This window comes from Hemibagrus wyckioides, linkage group LG04 (assembly GCF_019097595.1).
Source record: "Hemibagrus wyckioides isolate EC202008001 linkage group LG04, SWU_Hwy_1.0, whole genome shotgun sequence".
Classification (NCBI taxonomy): Eukaryota; Metazoa; Chordata; class Actinopteri; order Siluriformes; family Bagridae; genus Hemibagrus; species Hemibagrus wyckioides.
Window position 1 is genome coordinate 27,569,280 of NC_080713.1, and position 21,916 is coordinate 27,591,195.

The 21,916-nt window shown below is 39.9% G+C and overlaps 1 protein-coding gene and 1 pseudogene across 1 annotated transcript; both read left to right on the top strand.

Annotated features, from left to right (window-relative positions):
* Window positions 1–2,661: 2,661 nt before the first annotated feature.
* LOC131351554 (extracellular calcium-sensing receptor-like) lies at window positions 2,662–8,442 on the top strand (annotated as a pseudogene).
* A 10,102-nt stretch (window positions 8,443–18,544) lies between these two features.
* On the top strand, window positions 18,545–21,454 carry LOC131352218 (extracellular calcium-sensing receptor-like). The gene is made up of 5 exons (XM_058388171.1): window positions 18,545–18,826; window positions 18,995–19,810; window positions 19,887–20,114; window positions 20,312–20,435; window positions 20,547–21,454. The coding sequence occupies exons 1-5, from the start codon at window positions 18,569–18,571 to the stop codon at window positions 21,452–21,454; spliced, it is 2,334 nt and encodes a 777-aa protein (XP_058244154.1). The 5' UTR covers window positions 18,545–18,568.
* The last annotated feature ends 462 nt before the right edge of the window (window positions 21,455–21,916 follow it).

Consider the following 21,916-nt stretch of genomic DNA (forward strand, 5'->3'; position numbering starts at 1 on the left):
TCACTGAACAGGCCCTTAGGTGGGATCAGGGCCTCCATTAGAAAGGCCTATCTTATCTAGCTCTTACTTTATGTTAAATTAAGCCACAGGTGTCTCTCTGTGGCAACTAATGCAGCCATCAAACAGCCTATAGTGCAGACTGTCTGCTTTGTGGCACAGAGAGTGAGATCTGTGGCTTGGCAGAGCTCATAGATTGCATCAGTGCATCAGTGCTAGTCACAACCATAAATGCTATGCTTGTAGAGGAGTCCACAAGGTCTACAGCAAAAAAGTACACCATCCCCACTGTGGTGGATCTATTATGTTTTGGGGCTGTGTGAGCTCCAATGGCACAGGGAAGTTAGTCAACAATGATGGCAAGAAAGCTGCGCATGGGATGCTTTTGGATGTTCCAATACAACAGTGATCCAAAGCACAAGTCCAAGTTGTCCCTCGAATGGGTACAGCAAAAACAGGTGAAGCTTCTGGAGTGGCCATCACAGTCTCCTGACCTCAATATCATTGAGCCACTTTGGGGAGATCTCAAACCTGCAGTTTGTCCAAGACAACCAAAAAATGCACAGGAACTGGAAGCATTTGGTCAAGAAGAATGGGCAGCTGTACCACCTGAGACAGAGAATTAAGGACCTGCATGCAATCATTGATGCTAAAGTGGGCAATACACAATATAAAGAAAAGGTATGCAAACTTTTGAACAGGGATTACTTCCTCATTTTCTTTATTGTCATGTTTTGTTTGATTGTGCCATTCTGTTATTCCTTACATATGTACTTGAGTCCTATAAGAAATAAAATAACTGTTTTGCCTTCTAGCTCATGTTTTCATTAAAAAATGGTGCACATCTTGCAAATTCTCCCAAAGTATGCAAACTTTTGAGCACAGCTGTATATCGTTTGTAAACAGTTAATTATAAGTAATGTGATTTAGATAACTTTTTATGGTCTTGCTGGCGCCCTCTGCTTCATCACATGACCCATCCGAGCCGAAAATCAGTGTGATTTCACACATCGCTTCAGACACTACTTCCACAAAGAAGCATTTCCATAGCATCAGCCATGATGCAACGTCAAGTTCTCTTGAAAGGGAACTTCAATAACTGTCATACATAAACTGGAATATTTTTTCTCCAACTTTTTCTGTATCATTTACATATGGTTTGAAATATGGTGGCATAACTAACATATGTTTTCAAATATATTTTGAGGCTGTTTTCCTTTTACAATTTTTTTCAATTATTCACTGTAATATGTGAAATAGAATATATCTTAAGAAACACACTCCACACACATTTCTAAGTGCACTGTCAAAGGCCTATAGTAAATGTACCCAAGCTGTGTAAAGGATTTTTTTTTATATCTTTGTGGTGTAACAAAATGGTATGAAAAACTGGCAAAATACAATGTGTCTATGATAAACTCAGCATCTTGACCCTGTCTCTGTCTGTTTTTGTTTTTACCATTTAAATTCAGTTGTAGTCTGTAATAAATCAAATGATTACTTCTCAGTTTTAACTGTCTTTAAAACAATTCCAGGACCATATTTTGAGTACCTGTTCAGCAGATCAAGCACTTTTGCAAGATGTGAAAAGAGACTATAAGAAACAAAAAATGATAAATGATAAAAATAGCATTTACAAATTTAATATGGCAGTGTAGAAGGAAGGGCACTGGAAGGCCTTTGTCATCATACATCACTAGCAAAAATAGGGGATGCTTGCAAGCACTCCAAAGGAGGTAATACAAAAGTTATTATGGCCCGTTTCTCACACAAAAGAGGTACAGGCAGAGGGTTACAGGTCTGCACAGACAATGTAATTTATCCTTCTCACAGTGGTTTGTGATCTACTTTAAGCTTATTGCAGCTGCTATGGGAATGGAAAAGACATTTAGCATGACAACAAATCCATGAACATAGATAAATTCAAAGAAGGCCATTACCAAGATAATATTCAGTATGAACTTAGTAAGAAATAATGTGAAATTTGTAATAAATTTTATAATTTATTGTGAACTTTTATATATACATAAATATTAATTGTTATTTTTTATTAATTTCTAATGGTTGAGTTATGCACAATTTTCATGCAGAACTCTATCCATCAATTCAATACAAACCTAATATAGGAACAATCGGAATATCACAGCGGCATTTTAGCAGATATTAAGAAAAATGCAAATTAATGAGGTAGTACTTATCCATATGTAAAGACCACACCTTGACATCTAGGTATTGTGGAAGTTAAAAGGATTACAAAAAAGCATAGAGGTCTAGGTTTGTTTGGGAGGGATGAGTTTCTTGCACACATGGCTTCTGTTCACTCAGATGAGAGCAGCTGATCCTCCTTGCAGCATCCAAGGACTGCCCAATCCTGCTCAGCTTAGTAAAGATGGGGATTTACTGATTGGTAGCATCTTTTCCGTCCACAGCAAATGGGAGCAGCTAACACAAAAATGTACATCAGGGCCCAAGACAGGAGAATGCATTCAATCAAGAATGCTGGGATCAAAAAACTGGGATCATTTTAATATTAATTAGGTTATGTCAAAAGCATATTCCAAAATTCTCATTGTGAATTTACAAAACTTATACTGAATACTACTACTTCAATTTGTATGATTTTTTGACAGTTTGACCCTCAAAGAATTTCAAAGTGCACAAACAATGATATTTACAGTTGAAGAAATCAACAATAGAACTGACATTCTTCCTGGCATCAAGTTGGGTTATAAAATTTATGATACCTGTGGATCAATTGAAATGACCACAAGAGCTGCCTTGTCCTTAGTCAATAGTCATGTAAAAAATACAACTTTAGTGAATTGCTCCAAACCTGACACTGTTCAAGCAATTATAGGGCAAACATCATCTACTCCGACTATTGCCATTTCTACGACAATGGGACCTTTACAGATTCCGGTTGTAAATCGTACATCTAATTTCAAATTTAAAAAAATTATTTGACTGAAATTACATTTGTATTTCATGTTACAGGAAATTTCATGTTGCAATTTGTATTGATTCTCCTGAAATGAAAACATTCCAACTGTTATTATTTAGAATATATATTGATGACCTGTTACTTGCTTCTGATCAGGGTTGTGTCTCCTTACTGGTGCTACTGGATCTTAGTGCAGCTTTTGACACTATAGACCACACTGTTCTACTTGATAGGTTAGAACATGTTGGTGTTAAGGGATCAGCCCTCTCCTGGCTCAGCTCTTTTCTGACTGACCAATATCAGTTTGTAGATCTAGATGGTGACTTCTCTATGCATACCAAGGTTATGTTCGGTGTTCCACAAGGTTCTGTTTCAGGCCCACTGCTTTTCTCCCTATATATGCTACCCCTTGGTGCAATTATTCATAAACATGGTATTAGCTTCCACTGTTATGCCGATGACACACAGCTATATGTTTCAGCTAAGTCAGATGAGAGACAGCAGCTTATTAAGATAGAAGAATGTGTAAAGGACATTAGACATTGGATGGCCACTAACTTCCTCCTGCTTAATTCGGACAAGACAGAGGTACTAGTACTAGGACCACATGCAGCTAGAAGTGAGCTTTCTGATTACAGAGTAATGGTGGATGGTCTTTTGGTTTCATCTTGTCCAGCAGTAAAAAATCTTGGTGTGATTATTGACTCTGGTCTTTCGTTTGAAGCTCATGTCACTAGGGTAGCCTTCTTCCATCTCAGAAATATTGCTAAGATAAGAAATATGATGTCACGTCATGATGCAGAGAAACTAGTTCATGCTTTTGTTACCTCTAGATTGGATTATTGTAATTCCTTACTGTCTGGATGTTCCAGTAGGAGCATACACAAGCTCCAGTTAGTCCAGAATGCAGCAGCTAGAGTCCTAACTAGAACCAGAAGATATGAACACATCACTCCTATTTTAGCCACACTACATTGGCTCCCAGTCAAATTTCACATTGATTATAAAATACTGTTACTAACCTATAAAGCACTAAATGGTCTTGCGCCTCAGTACTTGAGCAATCTTTTAGTCTTTTATGATCCGCCACGCCTACTCCGATCAAAGGGTGCTGGTTACTTGGTAGTACCTCAAGTAGCAAAGGCTACAGCAGGGGGCAGAGCGTTCTCTTTCAAAGCCCCAAAGTTATGGAACAGCCTTCCAACTAGTGTTCGGGATTCAGACACAGTCTCAATGTTTAAGTCTAGGCTAAAGACACATTTGTTTAGTCAAGCTTTTAATATATAGTTCTTAGGTAAAGGAGCAGATCTGAAAGGTTCATGGGCATACAATGTTTGGTGTACTGGGATGTTTGGCTGCTGTCATCTTTCCACCCTCGCAAGTCACTCAGTTTTGCTGACTGTGAAGTCTTATGTCCCGGGAAGCCTTCATGTCTTCATATCACCTTCTGGCTCTCCCTTTTAGTTATGCTGTCATAGTTTTGCTGGACTCCCTGCCTGCACTTTACACATAATCTACATTGTCTTAAACATCACATGATCAGAATCATTCTTAATATCTTTCTCTTTCTCTCTCTGTCTTTCTCTGCCAAGCTATACACCGCACTCCTGAGCTCCCAGTGTTTGCCAGTTCCATTGTGACCACTGCCCTACCCCTGGTTGGAGTCTCGTTGCTTGTTGGTGCTCACTGATGTTGTGGATGGATCTGTGTGGACCAGGAGACAGCCATGGACAGAGACACTTGGGGACTTTCACACCGTCACAGATCTGCCATTACATCTGTCAGCTTGTGACAGCAAAGAATTAGTGTCTATAATGACCTTAGAAACTACACTGACCTAATAGTTCCTCATGGGCCATTGATTTCTGTTGTAGAAAGGACATTAATCAGTTACAGTTACATTGTTTACTGTTTAGTGTCACCCAAATGAGGATGGGTTCCCTTCTGAGCCTGGTTCCTCTCAAGGTTTCTTCCTTTTCCATCCCAGGGAGTTTCTCCTTGCCACCGTCACCACAGGCTTGCTCATTAGGGATAAAATAGTTTAATTATTAAATTTAATGATTTACTCTTATTTCTGTAAGGGGCTTGCCTACCTCAACCACACCCCCACAATCACAATCACCGGACTTTTAATCAACACCACCTGCACTCAATTTCCTCAGCCTATTTAAAGCACACACTCGCTGTGGGCAGTGGCGAGTAGTAAGTTTAGTAGAGTTCTTGTGCCGTAAGTGCCGTTTATGTTGATGCTGCTTAATATTCTGTATAAATAAAACCGGCTTTTGGATTCTCTCTCTGCCTCTGAGTCAGATTGTCACAATTTCTAGTTATTTTATTTTATTTTATTTTATTTTATTTTATTTTATTTATTTTTCCCCTCTCCTTTCTCTTTTTCTTCTTTTGTAAAGCTGCTTTGAGACAATGTTCATTGTAAAAGGCGCTATACAAAAATTGAATTGAATTGAATATTTAAACCAAATACATTATTACAGATTAGTCACACTGCATCATGTGCATGCTTTTGACAAACAAAACCACCCATCTTTCTTCAGAACTGTTCCCAGTGATTACTACCAGACAGTGGTGGGACGTGCATTTCACACATAGGCCTTCACTGGTTTCCTTCCTGAATCAATCCACCTCTATACCATCATTATAACACCACCATGGACGTCGCTAGGCCATTTTCTGTACTTTATCATTGCTGTGGCTTCAATTTCAATTTCCTTTATTATATATATATATATATATATATATATATATATATATATATATATCTTTTTATTATTATTATTATTATGCTCTTCTTGCTGCTCACGTGCCTTTAATTGCCTTTAATTTATTTGCAAGCAAAGTTTTTTTGAATTGAATTGAATTTTCTACTCAGCCCCCCTAAAATTCTGCGATTCTCCCTAAACTGTACACAAGTTCGTGATTGCCTCAGTCCCTTTTGAATTTCATATGAAAACGCGGCAGATTTCGGCTCCTTCCCATCCTTTAGCACGTTCTTCAATCCTCAGACCACAGCATCGCAGAGCGAGGATCAGAGAACAAGTGTGTGTGTGTGTATGTGTGTGTGTGTGTGTGTGATCAGGAAGACTCGTATTTGGCTTCTTCAGTACTCAAATGTTATATACATCTATGCAGTACAGTGGAATGCTGCAATAAGTTTACCATCCTACCCTGTAAGTCAAACCTTTATTTTATTTCATTTATTTATTTATTTTTTACTATTATACCCTCATTGGGGGCTGAGCCTCCCTTAAATAAAAATTCTAGAATCGCCCCCGGATGCCATGGCAATAGATACTAATCAACCATTAAATAACAAAGTAAAAAAGAAATTAGGCTACAGTATTTCACACCTCACAAGGAATAGTCCATTTTATTATGGTTACTTTTCTCAAAAAAGACATTCTTGATGAAGAATGCAGCAAACTGCAATCTCCAGAGGACGCAGCATCCGAAATGAGATGCAACTAATATAGAAACACTGTATATGGGTGGGTCACTGCCTCTGACTACTCCAATTATCCAATCAAAGGACAGGAAATTGCTGACATAATTGTATGCCTGCTAGATAGCCCCAGTGATGCCAACTCGAAATCTGATTGGTTAAGGTAACATTTTCATTGCCACTTATTTTAAGCTACGGGCGTCTGCACTATTGATTCTGAAGGCCTTACAGCCGGGCAACACATGGTGTCAGTCACTAGCTGAAATATGATTGGATAAATACTCTTATCATGAACATACACTACTGGAAGCAGCGCAACTGAGAGAAAAGCTATGAAATGTAAAGAATAGACTATCAGGAATAATTTAATACACATTCATAGGAAAATATATTAAATATATTAAAATTCAAGTCAGTGATTCAGATCACTGCTGTTTAGGCCAGCAGAGAAGGCCTTGCTGGCCCTGACGGTCCGCCGCTGATACCAGAGCAGAGCTTTAGGACAGCTCATCAAACATTTTGGATGGACCTGGGTAGGAGCCCTATGTAGTGATAATGATTATGTGAAAAATGGAATAAGTGCTTTTATCAGTGCTGCCAAAGAAGATGGAATCTGTATTGAGTATTCCAATGCATTTATTAAGACAGACTCCAGAGAAAAAATACTCAACATAATTGAAATTATCAAGGCTTCACCGTCAAAAGTAATTGTTGCTTTTGTTGCATACTCTGACTTCACTTTTCTTTTGAGGTTAATGGTCTTGAAGAACATGACTGGGTTTCAGTGGATTGGAAGTGAGTCCTGGATCACTGATTTGAACACTGCCAATGCTGAATGGCAACATATTCTGAGAGGTTTTGTGGGTTTTTCTATTCCAAATGTTAAAATCAACGGCCTTGGGTCATTTTTGACTAAACTTAATCCAGCTTCTGATGTAGCTATTTACAAAGAAGTATGGGAGACCATATTACAATGCAAATTTCTGCCACAGGAAAACACTGAGATGAAACAACAGTGAAATCATCGCTCAACTTCAAAACAGTAACAGATACAGTTGTTACAGACTTACGAAGTGCAAATAATGTTTATAAGGCTGTGTATGCTGTGGCTTATGCCATACATAACAGTTATGGCTGTTCAGAGAGGGACAATAGACATGACGATGCTACTACATGTACAAAACTAGCAGATTACCAGCAACCCTGGAAGGTAAGTGTAACAAAATAGACTTGTTAAAAACACTCACTTGTACACATAACTGAAGAGTATGCAACACTTCCTTTAGATAGTTAATGAGTTGAAGAAAATCCATTTCACAACTACAGCAGGAGAGGATGTATTCTTTGATGAGAATGGAGACCCAGCAGCACGGTATGATGTGCTAAACTGGCAGCAAAGTAAAGACGGTAAAACAATATTTGTTAAAGTCGGCTTCTATGATGCCTCTCTACAAATACACCTTCAGCTGTAAATTAACAACAACAGTATAGCCTGGGCTGAAAACAAACCACAGGTAAACAATTATATGTATTTCAACAAAATGTTGTATTATATATTCATATATACAGCACATTGCTATTAAAAGAAATGTTTTCAGAAAACACTTTATAATTATATATAACATGTAATGGTTTGCAGGTGCCAGTCTCTGTGTGTAGTCCGAGTTGTCCCCCAGGCACCAGGAAGGCTGTACAGAAAGGAAGGCCAGTCTGCTGCTTTGACTATATACCATGTACAGAGGGAGAAATCAGTAACATAACAGGTATCATCAATTGTGTTTTAAATGACTAATAACTTTAAATGCACACAGGAAAAAAAATGCACATCCAATCGATATTCCTCTTCTCTTCTTCAGATTCTATATCTTGCATCAAGTGCCCTCCTGAACTGTGGTCTAATGACAAGAAAGATATCTGTGTCTTAAAGCTTGTGGAATTCCTGTCATATAAGGAAATAATGGGAATCATTCTTGTATCATTTTCTATATTAGGAGCTTTTTTTACTATCTGCATTACTGTAACTTTCTTTAAACACACCAATTGTTAGACCAAATAATTCTGAACTGAGCTTCTTGCTACTCTTCTCTGTGACTCTGGGTTTTCTCTGTTTACTTACTTTTATTGGTAAGCCCTCTCAGTGGTCCTGTATGCTGTGCTACACAGCATTTGGGATCACCTTTGTCCTCAATATCTCCTGTGTTCTGGGAAAACAATAGTAGTGTTAATGGCCTTCAGGGCTACAATTCCAGGCAGTAAAGTTGGATCACATTTATTCCTGCTTATGTCAGCTCTCCTGGTAAATTTACTGTATAGCTGTAGAGATATTTCAAAGTCAAAAGTCAAAGAAGCTTTATTGTCACTTCAACTATATATAGCTGATGCAGTACACAGTGAAATGAAACAATGTTCCTCCTAGACCAAAGGTGCTACACATAACACAGACAAAGTACAGTGACGCAGACATAGAGCTAAACATAGAGATAAAACTAAACTATGCTTAAGATGCAATCTTTAAACTAGACATACAATAGAAGTGCACAGGATGACGAGACAAGACAGTGCAGACAAACAACATATAGACCGACTTTGTGCCAAAGAACAGTGTAGACAGTGAGTGCAAATATTAAAGTGACACATGTAAACAGGATCACAGGATCAATATAAAAATGTAAAGTGAAATGTAAAGTGACATGTGCGTGCAAACAGGACAATTAGTGTGTGTGTGTGTGTGTCTGTCTGTGTCCAGCACAGTTCAGTTCTCGTTTGGAACACAGTACTTAGTTTTTGTGCCTGCGTGTTATGTATGTGTGTGTGTCCGTGTCCAGCACAGTTCAGTTTCCCCTGTTGAGATCAGATCTCGGTTGTGTGTGCGTGTGTGTATGTCCAGCTCAGTTCAGTTCTCTGTTGAGATACCTGATTGCCTGAGGGAAGAAACTGTTTAACAGTCTGGTTGTGCGGGTCCGAATGCTTCGGTACCTCTTACCGGATGGCAGAAGGGTGAGGAGTGTGCGTGAGGGGTGTGTGGGATCATCCACAATGCTGTTAGCTTTGCGGATGCAGCGTGTGGAGTAAATGTCTGTAATAGAGGGAAGAGAGACTCCGATGATCTTCTCAGCTGTCCTCACTATCCGCTGAAGGGTCTTGCAATCCGAGACGGTGCAATTCCCAAACCAGACAGTGATGCAGCTACTCAGGATGCTCTCGATGGTCCCTCTGTAGAAGGTGGTCAGGATGGGAGGTGGAAGATGAGCCTTCCTCAGCCTTCACAGGAAATAGAGACGCTGCTGGGCTTTTCTGGTGATGGAGCTGGTGTTGAGTGACCAGGTGAGGTCCTCCACCAGGTAAACACCAAGGAATTTGGTGCTTTTGACGATCTCCATGATGGACCCATCGATATTCAGTAGAGAATGGTCACTCTTTGCTCTCCTGAAGTCAAGAACCATCTCTTTAGTCTTGTCGACGTTCAGAGACAGGTTATTGACTTTACACCAGGCTGCTAGTTGTTGCACCTCCTCTCTGTATGCTGACTCATCGTTCTTGCTGATCAGACCCACCATGGTCATGTCATCGGCGAACTTGATGATGTGGTTGGAGCTGTGCATTGCTGCACAGTCGTGAGTCAGCAGAGTAAACAGCAGTGGACTGAGTACACAGCCCTGAGGAGCTCCAGTGCTCAGTGTGGTGGTGCTGGAGGTGCTGTTCCTGATCCAGACTGACTGAGGTCTTCCAGTCAGGAAATCCATGCTGAACTGAAGTCAATGAACAGCATTTGTAGGTAAGTGTCTTTATTGTCCAGGTGTGTGAGGGCCAGGTGGAGGGTTGTGGTGATGGCATCGTCTGTGGAGCAATTTGGACAATACGCATTGGGGTCAAGTGAAGGTGGCAGCAGGTTCTTAATGTGCTTCATGACAAGCCTCTCGAAGCACTTCATGATGATGGGTGTGAGTGCAACGGGACGGTAGTCGTTAAGACAGGACACTGGAGACTTCTTCGGCACGGGGATGATGGTGGTTGACTTTAAGCACATTGGGATGATGGCGTTGCTCAGGGAGATGTTGAAGATGTCCGTGAAAACATCTACTAGCTCATTCCCTGAGCACTCTGCCAGGAATGTTGTCTGGTCCAGCAGCTTTCTGTGGGTCAACTCTGTGTAGAGTTTTCCACATGTCAGCCATGGTGAGACAGAGCACCTGGTCCTCTGAAGAAGGGATGGACTTCCTCGCTGTCACATCATTTCGTGCCTCAAACTGAGCATAGAAGCTGTTCAGCACATCTGGAAGGGCGGCATCACTGTCACAGGCAGGTGGAGCTGGCCTGTAGTTGGTGATGGACTGGATGCCTTGCCACATGCAAGGCATCCATATATAATATACTATATCCATATCCATATACAATATCCATATACTTGCCGAGAGTCACCGCTGCTCTGGAAGTGGCTATGGATTCTCTGGGAGTGTGCACGCTTTGCCTCTCTAATGGCTTGAGACAGTTTAGCCTGTGCTGTTCTTAGGGCCTTCCTGTCTCTAGCTCTGAAGGAGTCTCTGGATCTTGGCAGTGCACACACCTTTGCGGTCATCCACAGCTTCTGGTTGGAGCCTGTGGTGATGGTCTTGGAGACAGACACATCATCGATGCACTTCCCGATGTAGCCGGTCACTGATGCTGTGTACTCCTCCAAGTCAGTAGAGTCGCCATTGGTTGCACCCTCCCTAAACATCTCCCAGTCAGTGCACTCAAAACAGTCCTGAAGAGCAGACATGGCTCCTGCTGGCCAGGTTTTAACCTGTTTCAGAACCTTTTTAGAGCGTCTGACGAGTGGTCTGTATGCTGGAATCAACATAACAAAGATGTGGTCTGAGTAGCTGAGGTGGGGGCGGGGCTCCACACGATACACGCTGGGAATGTTTGTGTAAACAAGATCCAGCATGTTCGCCCCTCTAGTAGAAAAAGTCCACATGCTCATGGAATTTAGGGAGCACTGTTTTGAGATTTACATGATTGAAATCTCCGGCGATAATAAACAGTCTGTCAGGGTGAGCATTCTGCAGCTCGCTAATACCTCCTTAGAGCTCACTCAGAGCCTCCTTAACATTAGTGCTGGGTGGAATGTACACTCCGATAATGAAAGTGGTGGTGAATTCCCGGGGTAAATAAAAAGGTCTGCATCTAACAGTCACAAACTCCACTAGCGATGAACAGTAACTAGAGACAAGTACAGAATCCTTACACCATTCCGTGTTGATGTAAACACACAAGCCACCACCATGAGTCTTACCGCACAGAGCTGCATTCCTGTCAGCACAAAACATGGTTACCCCGGCTAGCTGAATGGTGGCGTCCAGAACTCTGTCGCTGAGCCACGTCTCAGTGAAAACAAAGACACAGCAGTCTCTATACTCATGCCGTGCAGTTCGCTAGAGTCGGATGTAGTCCAGTTTATTATCCAGGGAGCAGAATTTGCTATTTTAGCATCAAGCATTAGTTTATTATTTTGCATATTTGTTCCAAAGTGCTATATAATCATACTGAAACCAGAAAAGAATACAAAGAAGCAAATGATGGCTAAAGCACCTGGGAAATGAATTTAGCTGTCCAGATCTTCACCAGTACTACAATCTGTTTACATTAAGTAACCTTTTGAAAGAATGTGTACTAACTTAAATGAAAGCTTTTAAAATAGTTCTTCATGAAGATTTATTATTTCCATCAACATGGTACATATACTGGTATATTTAATGTATAATCAATTTTTTTACCATGTAATTTCAAGTGTAGCCTTTAATAAATTTGAACAAAATCAAATAAAACATTACTTCTTGGTTGTTTTCTTTTTATTTCTGTTCTGAACAATTCCCAGACCACATTATGAGCGCCTGTTCAGCAGGGCAAGTACTTTTGCAAGATATAAAAAGGGACTATTAGAAACAAATATGATTAACAAATAAATAGCATTGACAAATATAATATGGTAGTGCAGAAGGAAGGGCACTGGAATACCTTTATCACAAGCAAAAATAGGGGTTGCCCTTAAGCACACCAAAGGTGGTAATACAAAAGTATTGAAGGTATGGCCAGTGTCTCACACAAAAGAGGTACAGGCAGAGGGTTACAAGACTGCAGATAGATGGACAGACTGCAGATACAGGACAGCAATTTTCAATGATTCTCATTCAGTTTATATTGTATATTAACTAGATAATGGCTTTTTTAATGTATGAAAGTTTATGGATTAATGTATCCTTGTAATGCTAAATGTGTCTATCATTCAGATTGTAGTGCCTAAGCCTAATGTGCCTAGTTTACACACCACTGGGATATGCACTGATCAGCCATAACATTCAATTCAATTCAATTCAATTCATTTTTGTGTAGCACTTTTAACAAAGAGCATTGTCTCAAAGCAGCTTTACATGAGAAACAACATAAGGAATCAACAAAAATATAAACAGACAAACAGTCCTAGATGTTATCCCAAGTGAGCGAGCCTGAGGTGACTGAGGCGACTGTGGCAAGGAAAAACTCCCTTAGATGGTATGAGGAAGAAACCTTGAGAGGAACCAGACTCAGAAGGGAACCCATCCTCATTTGGATGACAATTGTGTGATGCAGATACAGCATGTGTAGAATGTTATGTAAATCAATAAGGAGGTTGTTGTCCACAGTGCTGCTTTGAATACCCCAATCCTCACAAAGCAGAACCCAGCTAGAGCTGGTCCATCCAGCTCCACGGAGCCGGCACAGTCTCTGTATGCCTCAGGATGGGTAGAAGAAGGGAAACAATGGAACAATTCTAAGATGGAAGAAGGCTGTTTTTGTGATATTGGATATATGATTTTCAAAGGATAAGTTGCTGTCTAATATTACACCCAGGTCTTTCACTGTTGAGCTAGTAGTAACAGTACATCCTTCTAGATGCAAGCTGAAATGCTTCTGTGTACTGGTTTTTGGGCCAATAAGTAATATCTCTGTTTTATCAGAATTTAGTAATAGAAAATTATCAGTCATCCAATCTCTAATATCTTTAACACGCTCAGTTAGTCTAGACAAATTAGATATTTCATCTGGTTTTGATGAAATATATAACTGGGTATCATCAGCATAACAATAGAAACTAATCCAATGCCTTCTAATGATGTTACCCAATGGAAGCATGTATACTGAGAAAAGCAGAGGTCCTAAAAAAACATTATGACCACTGACAGGTGAAGTGAATAACACTGATTATCTCCTCATCATGGCACCTGTTATTGGGTGGGATATATTAGGCAGCAAGTGAACATTTTGTCCTCAAAGTTGTTGTTTGAAGTGGGAAAAATTGGCAAGTATAAGAATTTTAGCAAATTTGACAAGGGCCAAATTGTGAAGGCTAGACAACTGGAGAAGAGCATCTCCAAAAATGGAGTGGGGTGTTTCTGGTCTGCAGTGGTAAGAAGTGGTCCAAAATTGGTCCAAGGAAGGAACAATGGTGAACTGGCAACAGGGTCATGGGCGGTAAAGGCTCATTGATAACGTGAGGAGTGAAGGCTGGCCCATGTGGTCCGATACAACAGACAAGCTACTGTTGCTCAAATTGCTAAAGAAGTTAATGCTGGTTCTGATAGAAAGGTGTCCGAATACACAGTGTATCACAGTTGGGGCTGCATAGCTGCAGACCAGTTAAGGTGTCCATGCTGACCCCTGTGCACCACCGAATGTGGTAACAATGGGCATGTGAGCATTACAACTGGACCACAGAGCAATGAAAGAAGGTGGCCTGGTCTGATGAATCACGTTTTATTTTAATTTACGTGGATGGCTGGGTGTGTGTACATCGCTTACCAGGGGAACACATGGCACCAGGATGCACTATGGGAAGAAGGCAAGGTGGTGGAGGCAGTGTCATGCTTTGGGCAATGCTCTGCTGGGTTCTGCCATCCATGTGGATGTTACTTTGACATGTCCCACCTACCAAAGCATTGTTGCAGACCATGTGCAAACTTTCATGGAAACGGTATTCTCTGATGGCTGTGGCCTCTTTCAGCAGGATAATACATCATGCCACAAAGCAAAATGGTTCAGGAATGGTTTGATGAGCATAACAATGAGTTTGAGATGTTGAATTGGCACCCTAATTTCCCAGATCTAAATCCAATCGAGCATCTGTGCGATGTACTGGACAAACAAGTCCGATCAGTGGAGGTCCCACCTTGCAACTTACAGGACTTAAAGGATCTGTTGCTAACATCTTGGTGCTAGATACCACAGCACACATTGTCTAGTGGAGTCCATGCTTCATCATGTCATCATTGACAGCAAAAGGGGGCCCAACACAATATTAGGCAGGTGGTCAAAATGTTATGGATGTATATATATATACACTATATTGCCAAAAGTATTCGCTCACCCATCCAAATAATCAGAATCAGGTGTTCCAATCACTTCCATGGCCACAGGTGTATAAAATCAAGCACCTAGGCATGCAGACTGTTTTTACAAACATTTGTGAAAGAATGGGTCGCTCTCAGGAGCTCAGTGAATTCCAGCATGGAACTGTGATAGGATGCCACCTGTGCAACAAATCCAGTCGTGAAATTTCCTCGCTCCTAAATATTCCACAGTCAACTGTCAGCTGTATTATAAGAACGTGGAAGTTTTTGGGAACGACAGCAACTCAGCCACGAACTGGTAGGACACGTAAACTGACGGAGTGGGGTCAGCGGATGCTGAGGCGCATAGTGCGAAGAGGTTGCCAACTTTCTGCAGAGTCAATCACTACAGACCTCCAAACTTCATGTGGCCTTCAGATTAGCTCAAGAACAGTGCGCAGAGAGCTTCATGGAATGGGTTTCCATGGCCGAGCAGCTGCATCCAAGCCATACATCACCAAGTGCAATGCAAAGTGTCGGATGCAGTGGTGTAAAGCACACCGCCACTGGACTCTAGAGCAGTGGAGATGCATTCTCTGGAGTGACGAATCACAGTTCTCCATCTGGCAATCTTATGGACGAGTTTGGGTTTGGCGGTTGCCAGGAGAACGGTACTTGTCTGACTGCATTGTGCCAAGTGTAAAGTTTGGTGGAGGGGGGATTATGGTGTGGGGTTGTTTTTCAGGAGCTGGGCTTGGCCCCTTAGTTCCAGTGAAAGGAACTCTGAATGCTTCAGCATACCAAGACATTTTGGACAATTCCATGCTCCCAACTTTGTGGGAACAGTTTGGAGCTGGCCCCTTCCTCTTCCAACATGACTGTGCACCAGTGCACAAAGCAAGGTCCATAAAGACATGGATGACAGAGTCTGATGTGGATGAATTTGACTGGCCTTCACAGAGTCCTGACCTCAACCCGATAGAACACCTTTGGGATGAATTAGAGCGGAGACTGAGAGCCAGGCCTTCTCGTCCAACATCAGTGTGTGACCTCACAAATGCGCTTCTGGAAGAATGGTCAAAAATTCCCATAAACACACTCCTAAGCCTTGTGGACAGCCTTCCCAGAAGAGTTGAAGCTGTTATAGCTGCAAAGGGTGGACAGACGTCATATTGAACCCTATGGATTAGGAATGGGATGTCACTTAAGTTCATATGCAAGTCAAGGCAGGTGAGCGAATACTTTTGGCAATATAGTATATGTATATATGTATATATATGGATATATATGGATATATATGGGAAAAAAATAAGAGACCACTGTAAAATAATCTACAAAATGATCAGTTTCTTATGTTTGAACAGTTTTGTTTCATTTTTTGTGAGCTACTGACAATATTTCTCCTAAAGTCAAAATATAACTGTTTGGACATGACAACACATCAAAATAACCCAAGATCATGCAGTATTTGCAGAGCTATAATAACTCAAATAAAACAAAATGCAAATAATTAGTAAACAAATTGTGTTAATGCTTTGGCTAAATAACATTAAGAAATCTGAATTGGTGGAATAACCCCGATTTGCATGTGTTTTGGCATGCTCTCCACCAGTTTTTCACATTGCTGTTGGGTAATTTTATACCACTCTTTTTCCAAAAAAAACAAACAGCTCAGCTTTGCTTGATGGTTTGTGACCATCCATCTTCCTCTTGATGACATTCCAGAGGTTTTCAATAGGGTTCAAATCTGGAGATTGGGCAGTGTCCTCTTATTTTTTTCCAGAGTTGTATACACAAAAACAATCTCCAAAATGTTGACAAGACTAAGTTTTAACATCTGTTTAACTTATAAAATAAGAAAGTAAGGTTAATAGAACAAAATTTTCAGTTTTACTCAAATTAAGGGGATGCAAAAATGAGTTCACCCAACTGAAATTCTCTGGAGCAAAGCTAAATTTTAAACTACAAATGTCTAATTTAACAAGAATTCAACCACAGTTGAGTCTAACTATTCATTACACAGGTGTCCAGAAGACAGTTGACTGTAAAATGGTGTTACTTAAAGAAAACCCCTTCCCATTACCACTGTAGCAAAAGTGGTACAAAAATTTAAAAAAAAGATGGAACTGCAACCATCTCACAGAGACGCCCAGATTGTCCTTGACAGGAGCGTGTTCTGCTGAGAAGGGTTGAAGAAAATCGGCAAGTTCACTGCAGTTATCTAAATAAGTAGAAAGCCAAACTGGGGTGACTGTTTCCTGTGACACAATACGGCGTACACTGCAGAGCAATGGCATGCATGGGTGCCGTCCACAAAAGAAACCTCTCCTAAAGCCCAGGCACAAAAAAAGCCTGCCTAGAGTTTGCCAAGGCCCATGCTGACAAAGATGAAGACTACTGGGACTCTATACTCTGGAGTGATGAGACCAAGATAAATGTTTTTGGAACTGATGGCCTCAAAACTGTATAGCATTGCAAAGGTGAGAAATACAAAGAAACATGCATGGTGTCTACAGTGAAACATGGTGGTGGCAGTGTCCTTAAGTGGGGCTGCATGAGTGCTGCTGGTGTCAGGGAGCTGCATTTCATTGATGGCATCATGAATTCACAGATGTACTGCTCTATACTGAAAGAGAAGATGCTACCATCACTCTGTGCCCTTGGTCATTGTGCACTTTTCCAACATGACAATGATCCTAAACACATTTAAGGCCACTGTTGGATTTCTGAAGAAGAACAGGGTGAAAGTGATTCAGTGACCAAGTATGTCTCCTGATCTGAACCCAATCGAACACCTATGGGGAATTCTGAAGAGACAAATTGAGCAACAATTTCCATCCAGCATCCAGTCTCTAAAAGAGGTCATTATTGAAGAATGGAAAAAGATCGATGTTGTACACATTTACACTGAGCACTGTATATATAATATAACATAAACAATGACATTTATATATACATTATATAGACAATGTGATTTTTTCCTTCTACCAGTGGTGTGTGATCTAGGCACTTCAAAAGAGAAAACGCTTGTCTAGATACATAATACGTAATCATGTCAAAAGACATAGGCAGAACTACAGACACAGACCAAATTATTTGTAAATTTTTGTTTTGGAAGTAAACTTCTCCTTTAAGCTTAGGCCTTACTATGGGAATGATGGGGACATTTCACATAACAGGGATACCTTAATCCATGAACATTAGGACATTAAAAAAGCCATTATCTAGATAATATACAGTATAAACTGTATGGGAAACCATGTGGGATGTGGCCAATGCAATTAGATTATAATAAAAAATAATAGAAATATCACAGTAGATATTAAGAAAAATGCAAATTAATGAGGTAGTATGCATAAGTAAACACCACACGTTATCTAGGTATTGTGGGAATTAAAAAGGATTATATAAAGGCCTAGAGCTTTAGCTGGTTTTGGAGGGATGAGAATGAGTTTCCTGCACACATGGCTTCTATTCACTCAGGTGAGAGCAGCTGATCCTCCCTGCAGCATTCAAGGACTGCCCAATCCTCCTCAACTCAGTAAAGATGGGGATGTACTGATTGGTGGGATCTTTAACTTCCATAGCAAATGGGAGCAGCCAGCACGAACATTTACATCAGGGCCTAAGAAAGGACAATGCATTCGTTCAAGGTGAGGGGGCATTAAGAAAAGGCATTATGAACATTTCAATATTAATTAGGTTATGTTAAAAACATATTCCAAAATTATTCTCATCATGAATTTTACAAAACCTATTGTGAATATTATTGATTTATGTTACTTTATCTACAGCTTGACCCTCAAAGCATATCAAGCTGCACAGACAATGATATTTACAATTGAAGAAATCAACAATAGAACTGATATTCTTCCTGACATCAATTTGGGTTATAAAATCTATGATACATGTGGAACAGCTGAATTGGCCACAAGAGCTGCCTTGTCCTTGGTCAATGGGCATAGAGAAAATACATCTTCAGACAATTGCTCCAAACCTGACACTGTTCAAGCAATTATAGGACATTCTGCATCTACACCAACTATTGCCATCTCTACTACAGTTGGACCTTTGCAAATTCCTGTGGTAAATCCTATATCTATTTTCAAATTATAAACATGCATTCAACTGAAATTACAATTGTATTGTATGTTATGTAGGAAATTTGTATTGATTTTCATAAAATGAAAAGAAAAGACAATATCAAGCGGTATTATCTAGAGTTTATATTTAAACCAAATACATTTATTACAGATTAGTCACATTGCATCATGTGCATGCCTAAGTGACAAAAAAAAACACCCATCGTTCTTCAGAACTGTTCCCAGTGATTATTTCCAGAGCAGAGCTTTGGCACAGCTCATCAAATATTTTGGATGGACCTGGGTAGGAGCCCTATGCAGTGATAATGACTATGGGAATAATGGCATAAGTGCATTTATCAGTGCTGCAAAAGAAGAGGGAATCTGTGTTGAGTATTCCAAAGCATTTATTAAGACAGACTCCAGAGAAAAAATTCTCAACATAGTTGAAATGATCAAAGCTTCAACCTCCAAAGTGATTGTTGCTTTTGTTGCATACTCTGACTTTGCTTTTCTTCTGAGGGAAATGGTCTTGCAGAACATGACTGGGTTTCAGTGGATTGGAAGTGAGTCCTGGATCACCGATTTGAACACTGCCAATGTTGAATGGCAACATATTCTGAAAGGGTCTGTGGGTTTTTCTATTCCAAATGTTAAAATCAATGGCCTTGGGTCATTTTTGACTAAGCTTAATCCAGTTTCTGATGAAACTATTTATGAAGAGGTATGGGAGACCATATGGCAATGCAAATTTCTGCCACAAGAAAGCACAGAGATGAAACAACTGTGCAACAGCAATGAGATACTTGCTCAAGTTCAAAGCATCAGTACAGATGTTACTGACCTACGAATTGCAAATAATGTTTACAAAGCTGTGTATGCTGTGGCTTATGCCATACATAACAGTAATGGCTGTTCAGAGAAGGACAATGGACAAGGAAGTACTACTGCATGTAGAAAACAAGCAGATTACCAGCAAGCCTGGAAGGTAAGTGTAACAAAATAGACTCCTAAAAAATATGTACTTGCACACATAACTAAATAGTATATAATGCTTCCTTTAGATAATGAATGAGTTGAAGAAAATCCGTTTCACCACTGCAACAGGAGAGGATGTGTTCTTTGATGAGAATGGAGACCCAGCAGCACGGTATGATGTGCTGAACTGGCAGCAAGGTAAAGATGGTAAAACAATATTTGTTAAAGTGGGCTTCTATGATGCCTCTCTACAATCACACCTTCAGCTGTCAATTAACAACAACAGTATAGTCTGGGCCCACAATAAACCACAGGTAAACAACAATATCAACACCAACAGAATATGTTCATATAGATGTTGTATTGTACATTCACTTATACAGCTCATTATTATGTTGGCTTGAAAAACATACTGTTTTGCGTAATAAATTTATTATTATTACTAAAATGCAATAAACAATTGTTTTCAGAAAACACTTTATAATTATATGCAATATGTAATGGTTTGCAGGTGCCTGTCTCTGTGTGTAGTCCGAGTTGTCCCCCAGGCACCAGGAAGGCTGTGCAGAAAGGAAGGCCAGTCTGCTGCTTTGACTGTATACCATGTGCAGAGGGAGAAATCAGCAACACAACAGGTATCATCAATATCATCAATAGTGTTTTTAATGACTAATAACTTTTACACACAGGAACAGAAAATTCAATGCAAATGCACATCAAATTAATATCCATCTACTCGTCTTTAGATTCTATATCTTGCATCAAGTGCCCCCCTGAACTGTGGTCTAATATCAAGAAAGATACCTGTGTCTTAAAACTGGTGGAATTCCTGTCATATGAGGAAATAATGGGAATCATTCTTGTATCATTTTCTTTATTAGGAACTTTTTTCACCATCTGCATTGCTGTAACTTTCTTTAAACACAAAGACACACCAATTGTTAGAGCAAATAATTCTGAACTGAGCTTTCTGCTTCTCTTCTCTCTGACTCTGTGTTTCCTCTGTTCACTTACTTTTATTGGACGGCCCTCTGAGTGGTCCTGTATGCTGTGTCACACAGCATTTGGGATCACCTTTGTCCTCTGTATCTCTTGTGTTCTGGGGAAAACAGTAGTTGTGCTAATGGCCTTCAGGGCTACACTTCCAGGCAGTAATGTAATGAAATGGTTTGGGCCTACACAGCAGAAACTCAGTGTACTTGCCTTCACTCTTGTACAGGTTATTATTTGTACAGTGTGGTTAACAATATCCCCTCCTTTTCCCTACAAAAATATGAAATATTACAAGGAAAAGATTATATTAGAATGTAATGTAGGCTCAGTTATAGGTTTCTGGGCAGTGCTGGGTTATATAGGATTCCTCGCGCTTTTGTGTTTTATCTTGGCTTTTCTGGCTCGGAAGTTACCTGACAATTTCAATGAAGCCAAATTCATCACATTCAGCATGCTTATATTCTGTGCAGTTTGGATCACATTTATTCCTGCTTATGTCAGCTCTCCTGGAAAATTCACTGTAGCTGTAGAGATATTTGCTATTTTAGCATCAAGCTTTGGTGTACTCTTTTGCATATTTGTTCCAAAGTGTTATATAATCATACTGAAACCAGAAAAGAATACAAAGAAGCAAATGATGGCTAAAGCACCTGTGAAATGAATTTAGCCATCCAGGTATTCACCAATACTAAGATCTCTATAATTAAGTAATCTACTTAACAAACATGTACTAACTTGAATGAAAAAGTAAAATAAATTTCAAAAGTTGATAAACTGGTAGATAAACTGTTAAATTTATCTGTCTTTGCAGTATCAGTTGAATATGGTTAGTGCTTACTGCAACAAGTATGTAGACTTAACTAATGTATGATTTCACATATATTTTGAGACAGTTTCCCTCAAATATATTTATTTTTAAATGATGTTTTAGTGATGTGTGCTATAGAGTAGATCTTACATCACACTATACAAATTTGTAAGTGCACTGTCAAAGGCCTGTCATCAATAAAGGTAACTGTTCAACCGTTTGGTGTAACATTACTATATGGAAAACAGGCAGAATGTATTTCAGGTTATGTATGTAACCTGGTTTCCTGAGAAAGTCAATAAGATGCTTCCTCAT

Bases quoted from the DNA above. Each gene is read 5' to 3' on its own strand.
- LOC131352218 (XM_058388171.1), top strand. From the start codon at position 18,569: ATGATATTTACAATTGAAGAAATCAACAATAGAACTGATATTCTTCCT. The intron at 18,827-18,994 runs GTAAATCCTATA...CATTTATTACAG, and splicing joins GACCTTTGCAAATTCCTGTG to ATTAGTCACATTGCATCATG. The intron at 19,811-19,886 runs GTAAGTGTAACA...TGCTTCCTTTAG, and splicing joins ATTACCAGCAAGCCTGGAAG to ATAATGAATGAGTTGAAGAA.